Source organism: Phacochoerus africanus, chromosome 2, assembly GCF_016906955.1.
Source record: "Phacochoerus africanus isolate WHEZ1 chromosome 2, ROS_Pafr_v1, whole genome shotgun sequence".
NCBI classification, from domain to species: Eukaryota; Metazoa; Chordata; class Mammalia; order Artiodactyla; family Suidae; genus Phacochoerus; species Phacochoerus africanus.
In genome coordinates, this window is record NC_062545.1 from 162,111,793 (window position 1) to 162,129,101 (window position 17,309).

The following is a 17,309-nucleotide window of genomic DNA, read 5'->3' on the forward strand; positions in this document are numbered from 1 at the left end:
AAAAATGTCTTGATAAGGAGAATGTATCTCCCTTGGGTTATTTGTGTTTTCAGAAAGGACCTGTAGGGGAAATGCTGAGAAGTTAGAGACCCTTTCTGGAACCCAATATGGACAGACAGCTATTCTACCTATGTGACCAGGGCCTTCTTGTTCTTGGTACAGGAATGTCCATGAGTTAGCTTTCAGTTGATTTTTCCCTTGTTTCAGATTTACTGTGGATTAGGGGACCCAGAATTAACTAAGACCTTCATCATTTAATGATTAGTGGTGGAAATGAAATAACAAGATGAAACGCTTACCTCAGAAAGCCATAGAACATTGAAAGGAAATAGAGATTTCTGGAGTTCCCGCCATGATGCACTGGGTTAAGAATCCAACTGCACTGGCTCAGGTTGTTTCAGAGGTATGTGTTTGATCCCTAGCCCTGCTCAGTGCGTTAAAAGCATCCAGCATTGTGGTTTGGATTTAATTCCTGACCCAGGAACTTCCATATGCCCAGGTGCAGCCATAAAATTAAAAACAAAACAAAACACAACAAAAAGCAGATTTCCTAGCCACATTTAGCGAAGGGGCCATCTTCCTGAGATGTGTAGGAAGCTAATGATATAAGGCTCAGTGGTAACAAACCCGACTAGTATCCATGAGGATTCAGGTTCGATCCCTGGCCTTGCTCAGTGGGTTAAAGATATGTAGTTGCTGTGGCTGTGGTGTAGGCTGGCAGCTGCAGCTCCAACTTGACCCCTAGCCTGGGAACTTCCATATACTGCAGGTGCCGCCCTAAAAAGCAAAAAAGAAAAAAACAAAACAAAACACGAAATCCCCCAGATGCTACAAATTGGGAAGATTAATGGTGAAAGATTAAATTGTCTGTCTGAAAGGGATGTAATTTCAAGTGATAAAGTTGACTGGGGAGCCCCCATTAAGTATTTTGGGAGAAGACCTTAAATTGGCTATCTCTGCATGTGAGAGAAAAATAGGTGTTTTGGTGGCCTTTAAATTTTTTTAAAATCTTTCTTTCTTTCTTTCTTTCTTTCTTTCTTTCTTTCTTTCTTTCTTTCTTTCTTTCTTTCTTTCTTTCTTTCTTTCTTTCTTTCTTTCTTTCTTTCTTTCTTTCTTCTTTCTTTTTGTCTTTTTAGGGCTGCACCTGCAGTATATGGAGGTTCCCAGGCTAGGGGTCTAATCGGAGCTGTAGCTGCCAGCCTACACCACAGCCACAGCAACTCAGGATTCCAGCTGCGTCTGCAACCTACACCACAGCTCACGGCAATGTTGTATCCTTAACCCACTGAGCAAGGCCAGGGATTGAACCCGAGTCCTCATGGATGCTAGTCAGGTTCGTTAACTGCTGAGCCATGACAGGAACTCCTGGTTGTATTTTAATACAGTGAAATCTCATCTTCACAAGATTGAAATGTGCTTGCTCTTAGGGAATTAGGATTCCTTCCCAGACAGAGAATTGGCCTTGCTGTACGTTTGGAAAGAAAGTGGAGTATACATGGAAGGCAGCAGACACCTTACTGGGAGCCAACTCATTAAGATGAATAACAAATGGATAAACAGGTTTTCTGTTGAGGATGTGGCCTGTGTACCCAGTCATTGATGACATAGCCATATGCACACAGACTCTCACTTTTTCAGATTAACTTTACCTTTGACTCTTAAGTCTTAGGTTCTTTGTTTCGCCTTCCTTGATTAATGATGGTCTGTTACTTCAAACACCCCAAGTCTGAGCTCTGGCGGTTGGCTCTTGCTTCAATTGCCCCAATGTAATCATTGATAGGAATGACATGAATGGACCATGGAATAGTTGGCACCATGTATGGATGGACTGATTTAGATTGGCTACCAAAGTGACCCCCTTTATTGTTTGGTAATTGGCCATGAGTGAGCCAACACTCACAGACTTAGTAATTCACTTGTCCTAAATCACTGTTTAGAAGGAGATGAGAGGTGCAGAAAGAAAAGGAGTAATATCTGTCTTTTGTTCTCTGTTTTAATTTTTTTGCTTTTTGGGGCTGCACTCTTGGCACATGGAAGTTCCCAGGCTAGGGGTCAAACTAGAGCTATAGCTGCTGGCCTGCACCACTGCTGCAGCAATGAAGGATTTGAGCTGCATCGGCGACCTACACCACAGTTCATGGCAAGGCCAGATCCCTGACCCACTGAGCGAGGCCAGGGATCAAACCCGCAACCTCATGGATATTAGTCGGATTCGTTTCTGCTGTGCCACAATGGGGACTCCCTGTTCTCTACTTTTAAAAAAAAATATTGTGGAGGCCCTGCTGTGGGCCAGATGCCTTGGTAGGCATCCAAATATGCTGGTTAATGTAGAGGTTATTAAAATAATCTATCTATTTACACTGGCTATTGATCTAGTTTATCTACTAGGCTTTACTAGAAAACTTGACCAAGGGTAGTCCAGCAATGTAATGAACATGAACCTCATGTAGATGGCTACATTTCCCCTATGTTGGCATTTTTGAGTCTAGTCTCCTCTTGGCTAGAGGGAACCTGGAGAAGAGACCTCTGACTATGCTGTGAGTTTCTGTTTCCACAACTTCAGGTGTCTTTTTGCTTTTTCTCTTTGAAATGAAATAGGAGGCTTCCATCCTTTCCTCTTCTTTCAGATGAAGGTGTCTGTCATGAGGGAAACAAAGCAATTAGGGTGATGCCAAAGGATGGTCCCCAGCCGAGTTATATTTTAGGGGAGCCTCTATATTTACTGATGACCTCTAATCATGAGGATGGCATTGAAATGAAAAGAGAAAAAAAAAAAAAAGCACCAGCTTTCCATTCCAAGACAAAAAACTTTGCCTTTTTTTTTTCCTTCAAAATAAAAAGATTACAGTGGAGCAGTTTCTGCCCATGCTATTCTACCTCTGCAAAAAAAGAACAACTTTGAATAATGAACAGCCCCCTTTCACAGTAGGAAACTAAGCTACAGAGAGCCCCTCCACAATGATGTATTTAATAATTAGAAAGATTAGCAGGAATTGACCTTCCAAGTGGATATATTATTATTCACTTTACCTGCTCACTGTCACAGTGGGTGCTGTCACAGAGATTGTGACTAAAAACCCTGATAAAGTCATCTCCACCAAGCCCCATAAATAATCTGTTTGCCCATTGTGCATGACATGTACATGGCATATGCTTAGATCCATGTGAGGATCTGGATGTGGTAAGTGGCTTGGAGTTTACAGAGAATTTGTACCCAGTTTGTAGGTAAGGGATGCACTGTAAATAGGGCAGCAGGACAGTGTCCTCCAGAAATAGCTTCCTGCTCCTTTGCAAGGATAATACTTGCAAAACTGATAATGAAGTCATCTATTTTAAAAAAAATCTTTCCATGGAGTTCCTGTTGTGGCTCAGCAGGAACGAACCTAACTCATATCCATGAGGACACAAGTTCAATCGCTGGACTTGCTCAGCGGGTTCAGGATCCAGTGTTGCGGCGAGCTGTGCTATAGGTTGTAGATGCCACTAGGATCTGGCATTGCTGTGGTGTAGGCCGTCAAGTGCAGCTCCAATTTGACCCCTAACCTGGGAACTTCCATATGCCACAGGTTGGGCCTGAAAAAAGCAAAATAAATAAATAAATAAATAAATAAGCAAAAAAAAAAAAAGTCTTTACATATATGATGAAATATACATGCTTTCAGGAAAGATCATGGGACCAACTTTCAATAGCATGGTCACTCCATATTTCTCAGGTGACTCTTATCAGCTGTCCTCACCTGGTTTCACCACACACTATGAAGGCCAACAGTCTCAGTTCTCCAGGCTTAAAATGTGGATGACATGTCAGCAATGAATGGTGAAGGAAGTGAGTAGAACTCACTTTGTGTTATAGCTCTCAGAGCTGCCAATGGTATTGACATCCAAGTGAGTGTTTCATTCAGGGCTCTGTGTCCTTTTTTTGGCCACACCCACGGCATGCAGAAGTTCCCGTCAGGGATCGTACTTGCATCTCAGCAGTGCCCTGAGGCACAGCAATGACAGTGCCAGATCTGGGACCTGCCATGCCACCAGAGAACTCCCCTTTCTGGTTTTAAAAGTGTGCTTTGCTTGTGCTCTAACTATGATGACACGTGAAAAGCACTTAGCACTGTGCATACAGTAAGTGGTCAATAGTCAGCAGTCTCCTTCCTCTTTCCTTTGCTGCAGCTCAGCTGTGGTGACATCAGCCTGGAGCCAGCTGATGAGACCCTGAGTTCCCTCCTGGGTGTAATTAATATTTATCCTCAGGTAATGCCTTGCATTTGAGAATCTCGTCTTTCACCAACCCTCATAGACTGCCTTAGCTGAAGTTGTAAGATGTCATTGGCAAATGGAAAAATGTGAGGTTGATGGGGCCAGTCCTGGAGGTAAATACTGGGCCAGAGAGTTAGTGTCTTCTAGTCGCTAGTGAAGACTAGCGATTCGGATGAGTGGATTTCCCTGCAGATAGGCCTGGCAGTGAAACACAGAGGAGAGTTTCCTGGGGCAGGGGGAATGTCAAGTACAAGAGACAGAAGGAAACCTCGCCGCCTGCTCTTTGAAGGTTAATTCTTTCACTTTGCCGTGCAGCTCTTCACCTGCAGCATCATGCCAAGGGGGGATTGACTGGCAGGGTACATATGCTCCACATTGCAGCTGAGTGTGGGCGCCTCTCTGAATGCTGTCCTTTTGCTGTGTAGCATGTGGACCAATGGGCACTTAGCACTGTTTACAGCAGCTCCTGCCTCTCTCCTTTCTCTGTAACCTCTCCGCAGCGCCCACATCCTTGGGGTCATATGAATGGAAGTGTCTCTTCTCAGCCATCTGGTGATTCATCCTTCCCTCTCCCCTGCCGGCAACCGTGAGAGCTGCTCGCAGGCTGCCAAGTCAGCTGGACAGGCCTGCTGCTGCCTGCGGCCTGCCAGACAGGAGGGCGTCTTCTGAGCTCTCTCCACACACCCACCGTGTGCAAAGTCTGAGTCAAAAGAGACACCACGCCCCCCACAAATGAACACACGAATTAGTGTATTAATTAATAAGGAAACTGGTGTATGCATGTGTTGTAGATCCAGCCAAAGTAACAGGGGACATAGACAGGATTCAGCCTGAGTTATTTTTTTTCTGTTAAAATAGGTCTTTAAAAAAATGTCTTATGTAAGGCTGCTTGATTTGGTTTCCTAGGGCAGCCAGAACAAATGACCACAAACTGGGTGGTTTAAAACAACAGAAATGGGAGTTCCCGTCATGGCTCAGTGGAAACAAATCTGACTAGCATCCATGAGGATGCAGGTTTGATCTCTGGCTTTGCTCAGTGGGTTAAGGATCCGGCATTGCCATTAGGTGGGGTGTAGGTTGCAGACCTGGCTTGGATCCCAAGTTGCTTTGGCTGTGGTGTAGGCTGGCAGCTACAGCTCCCATTCTACCCCTAGCCAGCGAACTTCCATATGCTGCCCGTTTGTCCCTAAAAAGACAAACAGCAACAGCAACAATAAGAAAGACCCCAGAAATGTATTCTGTCACAGTTCTGGAGGCTGGAAGTCTGAAGTCGAGGTGTGGGCAAGGTTGGTTTCTTCTGAAGAGAGAATTTGTCCCATCCCTCTCTCCTCATTTGGTGGTGGCTGACTTCCTTGACAACTGCTTGGCTTATAGGTGCATCCTTCCCACCATCTGCCTCAGTCATCGTGTGTGTTCTCGCTGTGTCTCTGTTCCTATGTCCAGATTTTTCTCTTCTCATAATGACACCAATCGTTGGATTAGGATTCACCTTAATCCAGTATGACATCATATCCATTTGATTACATCTGTAAATAAAGACCCTTTTTTCAAAAAAGATCACATTCCTAGGTACTGGGGGTTAGGACTTAAACATCTCTGTGGCAGACACAAATTAACTGACAACAAAGGCCATGCAGTAAAAACAGAGAGGCTTTTTTTCAATAAATGGTGCTAGAACAATGGGATATCTACTTGCTAAAAAAGAAAAGAAAAAGAGCTTCAATTCATACCTAAAAATCTACAAACATAAACCCCGAGTGAATGATAGACCTAATGTAAAACCTAAAACCAGAGAAGTTCTAGAAAGAAACAGGGAAGAAAATATTTGTTACTTTGGGTATGCAAAGATTTTTTTTTTTTTTTAAGAAATGACACTAAAAGCATAATCTATAAGGGAACAAATTGATGAATTGGATTTCATCAAAATAAAAACTCCTACCTTTCAAAAGACATTGTTAAGGGAATGAAAGGACAAGCCACAGACTGGGAGAAGAGATCCTTGCAAAGTATGGGTTCGTATCCAGGAAATAAAAAGGAACTCAAAGCTCAACAGTAAGGGAACAAATAACTCAATAAAAAAAGGGCAGCTACCTCTGGTATCCCACCAAAGAAGATATATAGATGGCAAATAAGCACATGAAAAGATGCTCAACATTATTACTCATTAGGGTATAACAAGCTAACACCAGAGTGAAATACTACTATTTCTATTATATTCCTATTATAATGACTAAAACGAAAAAAAAAATTACCATTCCAAGTGTTGGTAAAGATGAGGATGAAATGGAACCCTCATACACTACTAGTGGAAATGTGAAATGGTAAAAAGACTTTGGAAAATAATTTGGTAGTTAAAAAAAAAAACCAAAGCCAAAACCAAAACCATATACCTACCCTATGACTCCCAAGCATTTCCACTCCTAGGCATTTAACCAAGAGAAAATAAAATACATGTCCATACAAAGACTCACACACAAATGCTCTTAGTAGCTTAACTTGTAAAAGCCAAAAGCTGCAAACAATCAAAAGGTCCATTTCACTATGGACTGAATTGTGTCCTCCTTCCCACCAATGCCCCAAATTCATATGTTAAAGCTGTAACCTCTAATATGACTGGATTTGGAATTAGAAAGTAATTAAGTTTAAATGAGGTTAATTGACTGGGGCCCTAATCATATCAGATTTACATTCCCACCAATAGTGTAGGAGGGTTCCCTTTTGTCTGCACACTCTCCAGCATTTATTTATTAATTTTTTCTTTTGATGGACATATCTGTAGTATATGGAAGTTCATAGGTGAGGAGTTGAATCAAGTTGCAGCTGTGGCCTATGTCACAGCCACAGCAACACCTATGCAAGATCCTTAACCCACTAGCAAGGCCAGGGATTGAACCTGCATCCTTACAGAGACAACACTGGGTCCTTAACCTGCTGAGCCACAATGGAAAATCCCTCTAGCATTTATTGATTGTAGACTTTTTAAAAAAAATCTTTTTAGGGACACACCCTCGGCACATGGAGGTTCATAGACTAGGGGTCCAATCAGAGCTGAAGCTGCCAGCCTATGCCACAGCCATAGCAACACCATATCTGAGCCTTGTCTGAGACTTACACCACAGCTCATGGCAATGCCAGATCCTTAACTCATTGAGGGAGGCCAGAGATCAAACCTGCATCCTCATGGATGCTAGTCAGATTTGTTTCTGCTGAGCCATGACAGGAGCTCCTTAATTGTGGACTTTTTGATGATCCCCATTCTAACCAGTGTGAAGTAACATCTCATTAATTTTGATTTATATTTCTCTAGTAATTAGTGATGTTGAGCATTTTTTTAATGTGCTTTTTGGCTATCTGTATATCTTCTTTGGAGAAGTATATATTTAGATCTTCTGCCCCTTTCTTTTTTTTTGATTGGGAAGCAACCTAAATGTGCATACACAAAGAAATGGATAAAGAAAATATGGTACATATATACAATGGAATATCACTCAGCCATAAAAAAGAATAAAGTAATGACTTTTGAAGCAACATGGACTGACCTAGAGATTATCATATTAAGTGAAGTAAGGAAGACAGAGAAAGACAAATATCATATGATATCACTTACATATGGAAATTTAAAAAAAGATACAAATGAATTTATTGACAAAACAGAAACAGACTCACTGACTTCAAGAACAAACTTGTGGTTACCAAAGGGGAAGGGGGACAGGGATGAAATGGAGGCTTGGAACTGGCAAATGCACACTTTTGTACACGGAATAGATGGTCAGTGGGCACCTGTTGTATGGCATAAGGAAATCTACTCACTGTCCTGTGGTAATCTGTATTAGGATAGATATATGTCTATGTATGGCTGAATCGCTCTGCTCTATGGCAGAAATTAGCACAAAATTGTAAATCAACTATACTTCAACACAATTAAATAAATTAAAAAAATAATAAAGACACCAGAGAGCTTGCTTGCTCCCCCACCATATGGGGCACAATGAGAAGGTGGCCATCTGAAAACCAGGAAGAGAGTCCTCTTTGAGAACCTGACTATGCTGGCATCCTGATCTTGGACTTATGGCTTCCAGAACTAAGAGACAATAAATTTCTGTTATTTCTTTTTTTTTTCTTTTCTTGTCTTTTTAGGGCCACACCCATAGCATATGGAAGTTCCCAGGCTAGGGGGTCTAATCGGAGCTAGGGCTGGGGGCCTACACTACAGCCAGAGCAATGCCAGATCTGAGCCGCGTCTTCGACCTACACTGCAGATCACGGCAACGCCGGATCCTTAACCCATTGAGTGAGGCCAGGGATCTAAACTGTGTCCTCATGGATGCTAGTCAGATTCATTTCAGCTGAGCCATGAAGGGAACTCCATAAATTTCTGTTATTTAAGCCACCCAACTTAATGGTGTATTGTTTTGGCAGCATGAGCCGGCTAATACAGGATTTTAAAAAATGTGGTATATCTGCACAATGGAATACTGCTGCGTAACAAAGAGCAATGAACTATTGATACATACAGTGACATGAATGAATCTCAGAATAATAATGCTGAATGAAAGAAGCCAGACAACCCTCCCCCCACATAAAAAAGAGTATACTTTGTATGATTACATTTAGTAAAACTCTAGAAAATGTAAACAAATCTATTGTGATAGATAGCACATTGGTGGTTGCTTGCAGTTAGGGAGAGTGATTGGCAGGGATGGGAGAGAGGTATTGCAACAGAGTATGAGAAAACTCTTGAGGGTAACAGATATATTTGCTATCTTGATTGGGGTGATGGTTTCATGAGTGTACACATATGTCAAAACAATAAATTGTATACTTTATCTATAGTTTATGTATATTAATTATGTAATTAATAATAATAATATAAATGTATATTAATTACATATAAAAATATGTTGTATGCCTAATTTTGTCCACTTTATATACCAGAACCTTGACCCTATGATCAAGCAGAAGGCTTCCAAATCCAGGTGTTTACAGATAAAAATATCCTGAAAGTTCTAGATATTAATTCTGTTATGACGATGACAAATGGACTTGAGAATGAATCCATCAGCAAAAAAGAACTACTTGTAAGATATATCCTTTGCTCATGTGGTTCCAGCACTAAAAAAGATATACTGGGAATTCTGACATCAAGGCCTAGTTCTGGATCACTAGTAAATTAGTAACAAGTCTGTTGTGGCTCAGTGGAAACGAATCCGACTAGGAACCACTAGGTTGTAGGTTCAGTCCCTGACCTTGCTCAGCGGGTTAAGGATCTGGCATTACCATGAGCTGTGGTGAAGGTCGAAGACGTGGCTTGGATCCCGAGTTGCTGTGGCTGTGGCTCCAATTAGACCCCTAGCCTGGAAACCTCCATATGTTGTGGGACCCTAAAAAGACCAAAAAAAAAAAAAAAAAACCCAACAAACTAGTAACAACCTTAGCCAATATGCCTATACTGATTTTGGCTTGTCTGAGTTTTGTTTTCAGGATTTATAGATTCTTCATTGTGTAAGCCACTCCCATCTTTTCCTTTGCTACTTGCCATGTCAAGACATTCTGCTCTTTTTTGCTGTACAATAGACATTGACAGAACACTGTAAACCAACTATAATGGAAAAAATAAAAATCATTTTAAAAATGAAAAAAATAAAAAAAAGATATTCTGCTCTTTCGATTCGGAAAATTCATTGCTAATCTTTATCTTTGCTTGTGTTCTTGTTCAGAATACAGTTTCAGATGTAAAGTCTTATCAATTGATTTCCACAGATGCTCCTTTTCCCTCTAACATGTAAATGAAAGGCTAGCTGCTTTACCTGTTGGCAAAGAAATGGCAGAATAACTTTACAGCCCTCTTGCTAAACCTGATCACATTCTGCATTCTGTCTGGGAGTGACAATGTTTTATTTTCAGGATAAAACAGCACTGTATGGCAAGAGAAGGGAATTTTAAAACTCATTTGGAGGGAACCGTCTCTTTAGTGTGTGAGCTGAAGTGGCTCTCCTATCTGTGTTTCTCTCACACTTCCTGTATCACACCATTAAACATCCTCCCAGGGACCAGAAGCTCTAGGAGATTCTGCTTAATCATTTCGTGCCCAGTATCATGGGGGACCACTTTGCAGGAAGTGGGGCATGATAACCCCCTGTGGTTAGGATAACAGCTGATCCCAGTTTTTAAAACATGTAACAGAGAGTGAGATAGTCAAAAAATTATCCTCAGGGGTAGAGATAGAAAAGGAGAATGTTGTAGGGACTAACTTCCAGACATTCATATAACTAGTATGTTGTAAAGCTTAGTTTGGACTCAAGTTCACTGATTTATTATTTTGGCTATGCTCATGGTATGTAGAAGTTCCTGGGCCAGGGATTGAGCCTGCGTCATAACATTGAAAACACTAGATCCTTAACCTGCTACACCACTAGGGAACTCCTGAGAGCTGCCTTTCATGGAGGAAAGGGTGACTATGCTGAAGGTTGAATGTGAGAATTTGCCTGGCTGTTAGTATACCACTTAATAAAGGACAAATCATTCTGCTTGCTCCCAGACCCTCACTAGCCTTCTCACCATATTTCTGCCAAACTGTTCTTTTTACTGGAAAAAAGATTCACACTACCATTCTACGGTTGGGGTGGGCCCCAGTGCTAGCAGGCCAACAACCTAATCTTTGTTATGTTTCAGAAAGAGCTACCGTATACCAGAGGTTCTTAAAAGTGTGGTCCCTGGACCAGCATCACCAGCATCACCCAGGAAACTGTTAGAAATACAAATCACCCCAGAGCAACTGAATTAGAAACCAAGGTTAAGGCCCAACAAACTATAGTTTAACAAGTGTTTCAAGTGATTCTGATACATATTAAAATTTGAGAACCTGTAACCAAGACACTCAGAAAACTATTTTTGTTCACAATTTGTTCCCAATTGTGAGGATAATTGTGTAAAATATCCTTTAATAACGGGATGTCAAAGAAAGAGATCCCTTCAATTATGCACACATTAAACACTTTTTAAGCACCCATTGTTAGTTATTGTGGGGAAAGGAAAGATGAATAAAATAAAAGATGAACCTTCTATGAGCTAACCTAGTAATGACAAGATGTACATCATTGGTACACGTTTGTATATATTTTTGCTACTTATTTGATGTGCCAACAGAGCAGAGATGAAAATAGCAAAGCAGCCTGCTTCATTGGTGGCTACGTGCAATACTGCCTCACAAAATAAAAAAATAAGGTGCCAAAATCACGACTTTTTTTTTTTTTAAGGGCTGCACCAATGGCATATGGAAGTTGGCAGACTAGGGGTCAAACTGGAGGTGTAGCTGCCAGCCTACACCACAGCCATAGCAACATGGGATCTGAGCTGTGTCTGTGACCTACACACAGCTCACTGCAACGCTGGATCCTTAACCCTCTGAACAGGGCCAGGGATTGAACCCGAATCCTCATGGATACTAGTTGGGTTCGTTACCACTGAGCCACAATGGGAACTCCCTAAATTCACTAATGTATTGTTGATGTTATCAAATCATCCTTCACTCTTTTCAGAGATGGAGAAATCATTATTCATGAAAATCTTAACAGATTCATAGTTTAAACCATCCAGTCATGTGGTTAGTGACCGAGATAAAATGCACAGCCTCAGACTTCTTTGTTGTTGCCTTTGCTTTATGAATCAGCCCCAGGAGGTCACTGGTAGCTCAGTAGGTTAAGGATCTGGCCTTGTCACTGCAGTGGCATAGGTTTGACCCCTGGCCCTGGTACTTCTGCAGTCCACAGGTGCAGCCAAAAACAAAAAACAAACAAACAAAAACCGAATCAGCCCCAGTGCCAGAAACCTGAGACTAGGTGACTAGGTCAGGATCACAAAGCCATCGTTTACCTGCTCAGCAATTAAACAAATGTGCAATAGACTTTCCCTTCTATTTAAGTTTTATTAAAAGAAGTGCTAAGGTACTGAGGTGCAGTACATCATATTTATTACCAAAATTATTAACAAATATACAAAACTTTTACATGTAATTTTCTTACATCCATTTATTCTCTATAATACTGATTTTTGTTCAAGTAGGTTATCTACAGTATGTAAACATCCCTTGGATTGACCTCACACAGATTAGGAAAGCCCTCTAACCCATGCTTTTATCAGATACTTCTTTTTATTTGGCTTTCATTTGTAGCATCTAATCTTCACATTTGGCACATGGAAGAGATTTCTACAGTGCAAAAGAGGCAGATTTTGTTTTCCTTCTGAACAATTTTGCAGGGGCACAGTTAAAGAGCTGAGAGAACAAGAGCCCTGTAACGTCATGGAGGTGGATTTGTTGTAATGCCAACTCTTGGTTCAGCCATTAAACTTGAGGGTAAAGTCAATGCCTCTTCCTTCTCCCACCCTCCCACCCATCCCCCATGCAAGGCCAATTCGGCCTTAACCTTGTCTGAAAAGGGTTAATTCCATCCACTCCAGAACAAGTAGGTTAATTTCACCGAGGAAAAATTTTTCAGTGTTCTTTTGTGTGGGTTGATTTGTGCGGTGTGATGATGAGCCAGCAGAACTCTTAAACGGAGAATAAAATAGGATGGGAAAAACAAAACAAAAAACAAAAGATAGCACAGTATCGTTTCAATTACACCTCGGCATCAAAAAGCACAGCCGCTTTGAGGCGGCAAAGTAACGAAGACCTTGGTGAATGGCAGAGAAAAGCCAAACCTGCCATATTCAACTCTGGACTCTATGCCTTGTAATACAGTGTCACGTAAATTAAAAAGAAAAAAAGGTCATCGCAGATTCTGCCCCCCTCCTCCTGTGTTTCCTTGTGATTATTTAACTTAATCTAACCAAGTAAAGCTGATCCAGAGAGAGCCTCATTCGCCCGCTCACCCCCATCCTGACTCTCCAGCACAATATTGCTCTCGTGGTTGCCTGTGCCTTGTCCGCGAAGCATCCGCCCAGAATGGCTGGGTTGGACCCGCGTCGGCTTCCGTCACCATAGGGGCGCGGGCCCCTCAGACGCCCCGTAGAGCTCCGCCAGCTTCCGGAAGCGGGGCCCCCAGTCTGTCAGGAAGTCGAAGCTCTGCTCTGAGTCCGACGTGGCTGACTGCAGGGAGCTCAGAGACCCGGCGACCGAGCCGTCCCCCTCGAACATGTACGTCTGCAGGGAGTCAAAGGGCGGGGCCCACAGGTCCATGTCGGCCTCGTAGAGCTTGGCCAGCACATAGCTGTGGACGGTACTGTTGACAGCGCACGTCTGAGGCACGTAGCGGGAGAGGCTCTCGATCTCGGGCAGCATGTCCTGCCGCGTCTTGGGGGCGCCTCCCGCCTGCGCCTCCCGCGGGTTCCACATGGCCGCGATGTCGAAGGCCTCGGTGTCCTCCTCGCCCCCGCCCTCGTCGTCGTAGCGGACTATGTTCTCGTGGATGTTCTCTTCGTCGTCGATGATGTACGGCTGTTTCCGGTGCCTCCTCATGGACAGGATGAGCAGCACCAGCACTGCCAGAGACAGAGCAGAGGGCATTTACGGAAGAGCCCTGGTTGTGTGGACGGTGACTAGAGCTCTGATCGGTTAGTACAGGTACAGGAAGGGCTGTCTGGGTGGTGAGCGCTCAGACGGCATTTGGAACTTTTACATCGCAGGGTCTACCCTGTCCGCACTCATTCTGCCGTGTCTGGGATGGAGCGTTTGTAGGTAGAGAAATCCCATGTGACATGATGCCACGTGGTTCAGTTAGAGGTTGCATGTAAAGTCTCTTTGCACCACCTTACCGCTTTGAAATGTGTATCGTGTACACCCAGCCACCCACTGTAAATTCTCGACAGCAAAGCTCAAAGCCCTGTGGCCGGCGGTAGAGTATATGATAAGGGTCAGATCATGTCTTCTATCTAAAGACGAATAAACTTTTTATTATAATGTGGAAATCTTACTCTATAGGTGGAACCTTGCTTTTTAGCATTAGTATCTCTATAAGATCCTCGTTGTTGAGCCTTAAACAACATGGGTTTGAACTACTGGGGACCACTTAGACGCAAATTTTTTTAAAATAAATACTTAGACTATAATACTTTTGCCACTGGTTGCCACAGATGCCAAACCGTGGATACTGGGGGTTTTCTACAAGTTATACACGTATTTTTGACAGCAGGGAAGGACGTTGCCCTTAACCCCACCCCACCATTGTTCAGGTTTCCACTCTGATTGTATATTAGTGCATATGCACATAGACACATATGTTTTTTTGGCGCCCTTTAACTTGTGGAAGTTCCTTGGCTAGGGATGGAATCCACAGCTGGAGCAATGATGGATCCTTAAACTGCTGCGACACAGCAGGAACTCCCTAGACACATATGTTAAATATGAGCCAAAGTCTTACTCTTTTTGTATTTTCTCCCCAAAATAAGAACTTAAATGACTGCCATTGTTCAGTTAACTCAGATTCCTCTGAGAAGCTTTCCATTAGGAAGAGGTTTGTGACTTTCTGGATCCAAAGATGCTCACGGAAGGGAGGGAAGGAGCAGTGACATTTTATATAATTCATCATGTTATCAAAGGAGTGCCACACTGTTAGATGTGCCCTTGCAGCCTTGGAAAAAAATTTTATCCCAACAATTTTTTTTTTTTCACAATGTGTTCACTGGGGTTTAAAGGAGAGATAGAGATAATCCCATTGAACTGTTTATCTCTGTGACTGAAAATGTTTTCCAGGAAGTGTGTTGAGGTTTTAGCTGTAGAACTGCTATTGATTTTTTTTTTCTGGCGTGCTTTGTTACAGCTGGTGAACAGTGACAGCTTGACAACACTGCAAAATAAGCCCCCAGTTTATCCAAGGGGGAAAAATGGAGTACAGTCATAAGCCCAGTAAGATTATGGAGTAACTTAAAAAAAAAATCACAATAATTTAAAATTTGAATGTGAAATTAAAAAAAAATATTTATTATTATTTTTAATTTTTAGGGCTGCGCTTGCGACATAATGGAAGTTCTCAGGCTGTGGGTCGAATTGGGGCTGCAGCCGCCAGCCTACACCACATCTACAGCAATGCAGGATCTGAGCTGCATCTGCAACCTACACCACAGCTCATGGCAATGCTGGATCCTTAACCCACTGAGCAAGGCCAAGGATGGAACCTGCATCCTCATGGATACTAGTTGGGTTCGTCACCCACTGAGCCACAATGGGAACTCTGGAATATGTTTTTTGTAAATTGAAATTAATGATGTTAACATGACATTTTCCCCAACAGCTCAGGTGACAAAATGTACACACAGGAAACAATTATATACTCTTGTATGTTATCTGTATGTGCAAAAATATAACTCACAGATTTTAGGACTGTGGGATTTCAGAGAAGTGGACTAATAAGGCTTTAAGGAAGTGGCTGGGGTGGGATTTGGATGGATGCAGGTTGAAGAAATAGGATTTTTAGTGAACTTGTTGTGTTTGTGAGATTCAGTAAACAGTTACTAAACTCAAATATCAAATATTTTTTAGATACTGTCTGAAGCATTGGGGAAATGGTTATGAAATGACTTCTGCTTTTAGAGGCTTACAGTCTAAAGAGATGATAGACATTAATGATTAATATGAATCTGGTAGTGATAAGGATTATCATAGAGTTACAAGTGTTTTGAAGAGAATCCAGAAGCAAGGCCAGTTAACTCTTCCTAGGGGACTGGGAAAACCTCCATGTAAGTGATACTAGAGTGGTAGGTGTGGTAGTTCAGAAAATTCTAGGAAGCAAAATTAGAAAAGTGTTTGAGTTTCTACTGGAAAAAATTAATTTGGCAATTTATAGAACTCTTAAAAAATAAAGATTGCTACATATCTTATTTTTTAGGTAATCAGATTTAAATAACAAGTATTATATAACCCCCTGAAAAATCACAGTTTGGGAAAAATGATCCTATTTAGCTGAAAGGCTTTCCTGACAGAAGAGAATCTGTTTTAGGATGTTTACTCTTTAGGATCTGTAGGCATAGAGCGTAAGGCCTACGAGATTTTCTAGGAACTAGGTGCATATTTAAGACATGAAAAAATATCCATAGTAAAAACTAATTTGTTTATTTCATTGTCCACAAAATAAAGGTTTTTTTTTTTTTTGGTGACAAATCGACTGCAGCTCAGTTTTATGAATTATATTTAATGTGGGATGTACACTCTTAGAAATGAAAGTGCCTAAAACTATGAGGATTTTATGACAGTTTTGCTTAATTTAGGTCCTGAAACTGTCTGTTTTGTGCAATTCGAAAGACAAGACATAATGGGTTTGGGAGGCACCAAATAAATTGCCCCTTGCATACCACTTCTCACTTGAGAGCTTCTTTGTGCCAGTCTCTTTAAATCAGTCTCCCTGTAATGATGGCTTCTTTCACTGTTTGTGGGCTAAAATAAACTTACAATGTAAGACATTTTCCAAAGATAGTAGTAAGGACAGCCAGACTGGGAATTTCTCCTAGGAGCAAGTTTCTTCCAAGACCTCTTGCAGCTTACCCTGTTAGGGACTCAAGGACTCCTGGTGCCACCTTGTGGACACCCAGGAAATTGCAGGAGGGTTTTATTTATCAATACAGAAAGGGACCAGAAACTGTAACAGTTGTCTGATTGAGGTTACTTCTTTATACTGTTTCTCCCTTCATGTAGCGCCGAACTAAAAAAACAAAATTAAACATGATGTTGTATTTTAAAATGTTTTCCCAGAAGCATATTCCATAGGCCTACTAGAAATTCAGTCAAGCACTGATATTTTACAGTCAGACCTTTGTTTAATCTGACTCAGTCTCTTGGTGTGGAGATAAACCTGGGATCAGAGCTTAAATTCTAATTTAAATCCCCAGTGCTTTACTCTTTTCCCTTATGGAATGCTTGGAATTCTTTCATACTGAATAATATTACTGTCTACTAAGGCTGTTTTTCTCTAAGCAAAATATATATGCTAAGAATTAATTCAGTCAGAAGAGTTGGGAGATATGTACAGATATTTCTTTGGCTTTAGGAGTTGGTTTAGATGTTTTATGGTTTGTTTTTGAGTGTGGAGTTTGAAAACAATAGCATGAATGGCGTTATGTACAAG

General features: G+C 41.6%; 1 protein-coding gene across 1 annotated transcript in view; it reads right to left on the reverse strand.

Annotated features, from left to right (window-relative positions):
- Positions 1–12,158: 12,158 nt before the first annotated feature.
- The window catches only part of CDH20 (cadherin 20), a 204,451-nt gene continuing 199,300 nt past the window's right edge, over positions 12,159–17,309 (reverse strand). Inside the window, exon 12 of the mRNA XM_047767028.1 lies at positions 12,159–13,734. Within this exon, the coding sequence (XP_047622984.1) occupies positions 13,229–13,734 (506 nt within the window). The 3' untranslated portion in view covers positions 12,159–13,228. The remainder of the gene's footprint in view (positions 13,735–17,309) is intronic.